Source organism: Phytophthora parasitica, assembly GCF_000247585.1.
Source record: "Phytophthora parasitica INRA-310 unplaced genomic scaffold supercont2.70, whole genome shotgun sequence".
Taxonomy (NCBI): Eukaryota; Oomycota; class Peronosporomycetes; order Peronosporales; family Peronosporaceae; genus Phytophthora; species Phytophthora nicotianae.
The window spans coordinates 215,575-216,766 of record NW_008649056.1 but is presented as its reverse complement, the minus strand read 5'-3'; the positions used below and the strand labels follow the sequence as shown (position 1 = coordinate 216,766).

General features: G+C 49.0%; 1 protein-coding gene across 1 annotated transcript; it reads left to right on the top strand.

The window, feature by feature from the left end:
- Window positions 1–10: 10 nt before the first annotated feature.
- PPTG_24138 (hypothetical protein) lies at window positions 11–139 on the top strand (the record flags this gene model as incomplete). The annotated part of the gene is made up of 1 exon (XM_008915408.1): window positions 11–139. A coding segment is annotated over one exon (129 nt), but the record flags the coding sequence as incomplete, so codon positions are not given.
- Window positions 140–1,192: the final 1,053 nt, after the last annotated feature.

Genomic DNA, 1,192 nt, shown 5'->3' with positions numbered 1-1,192 from the left:
CACCAAAGAATGGACGACGGTGCGAGCGCTTTTACAGGCCACCGAGTGGAAAAGGCGTCTCAGCTATAAGCGTCACGGCACACGGGCTATCCGGTATATCGGCTCGCCGACGTGGCCAGTCTTGTCAGTGCCCGGCTGAGCGGTTCTTTTTATGTGTTCGCTGAGCGAGTCTTACTTCTTCGCGCGGAGCGAGACTGTTGCCCTACCCGGGCTATCTTATCTCTTGGCGCCGCCAGTCAGTACCCTACAAGCTATGCCTCTCGGGTACTAACGGCAGACATAATCCTGCCCTGGGACTTACTGGAAGAGTGTACACGTGTCTTGAGCTCGGAAAATTCTGCTCTGTTTGTCTGTTATGTCTTCGGGCTCTTCCTATTTTTTTTCCTATGATTCCTATACAAATATCAAGTCGAATAGATGGTGTCGGCTCTCATCCGACCGTTCACCGGCTCCAACGACTAGGCAATTCTTTGGACCCAGCTGACGTCCGCTAGGTGAATACCGTACTCTTTGACTCCTTATCCATCGCCAGCCAGGTCAGTACTGTGGACCTTGACATCTAAGTTGCATGGGTACACTCTTTCTTGATTCATTCTAGCTCAGACTGGTCCTAATTTAGGGGCGGCGTCGATCTTGATTATCTCTACACCACATAGGACCATAACATATTACACGGGCGGACGTATACTCTTTCGCTGTACGGCATTTAGTGACGGGGGAGGAGACAGACGTTCACCCTTCGCGCTTGAAGTTCTATGCAGAAGCTCTTTTCAAATCACAGAAGACATACGGGAACATGTAGTGGCCCAGTGCGAAATCCTAGCCGTTAACGATATTCTAGACTACAGACGGAATTCTCAAAAGAAGGCCTACGACATACTTGCGAGCTGGAAAGGATTGGAACCAATTGAGGACACATGGGAGTCGGCCAAATCACTAGCCAAGGACATACCGGTATTCTTGAAGCGGTTGGCGTCATTGCGTGGAAATACACGACTCGAACGTCATGTTGGCAAATAGGCGACGTTGTACATGCTCCTGGCTAGACCATATTGGCAAGGCTGCACACATGGTGGCAAAAAAAGTTGCAGATCTGATTCTTAATCTGATTCTGAAGATGAGTCGCGAAATTTTTTCGACAAGGGAAATCAATTCTTGTCTCATGTCGTATTTACAGAAGTCCAACACTAAC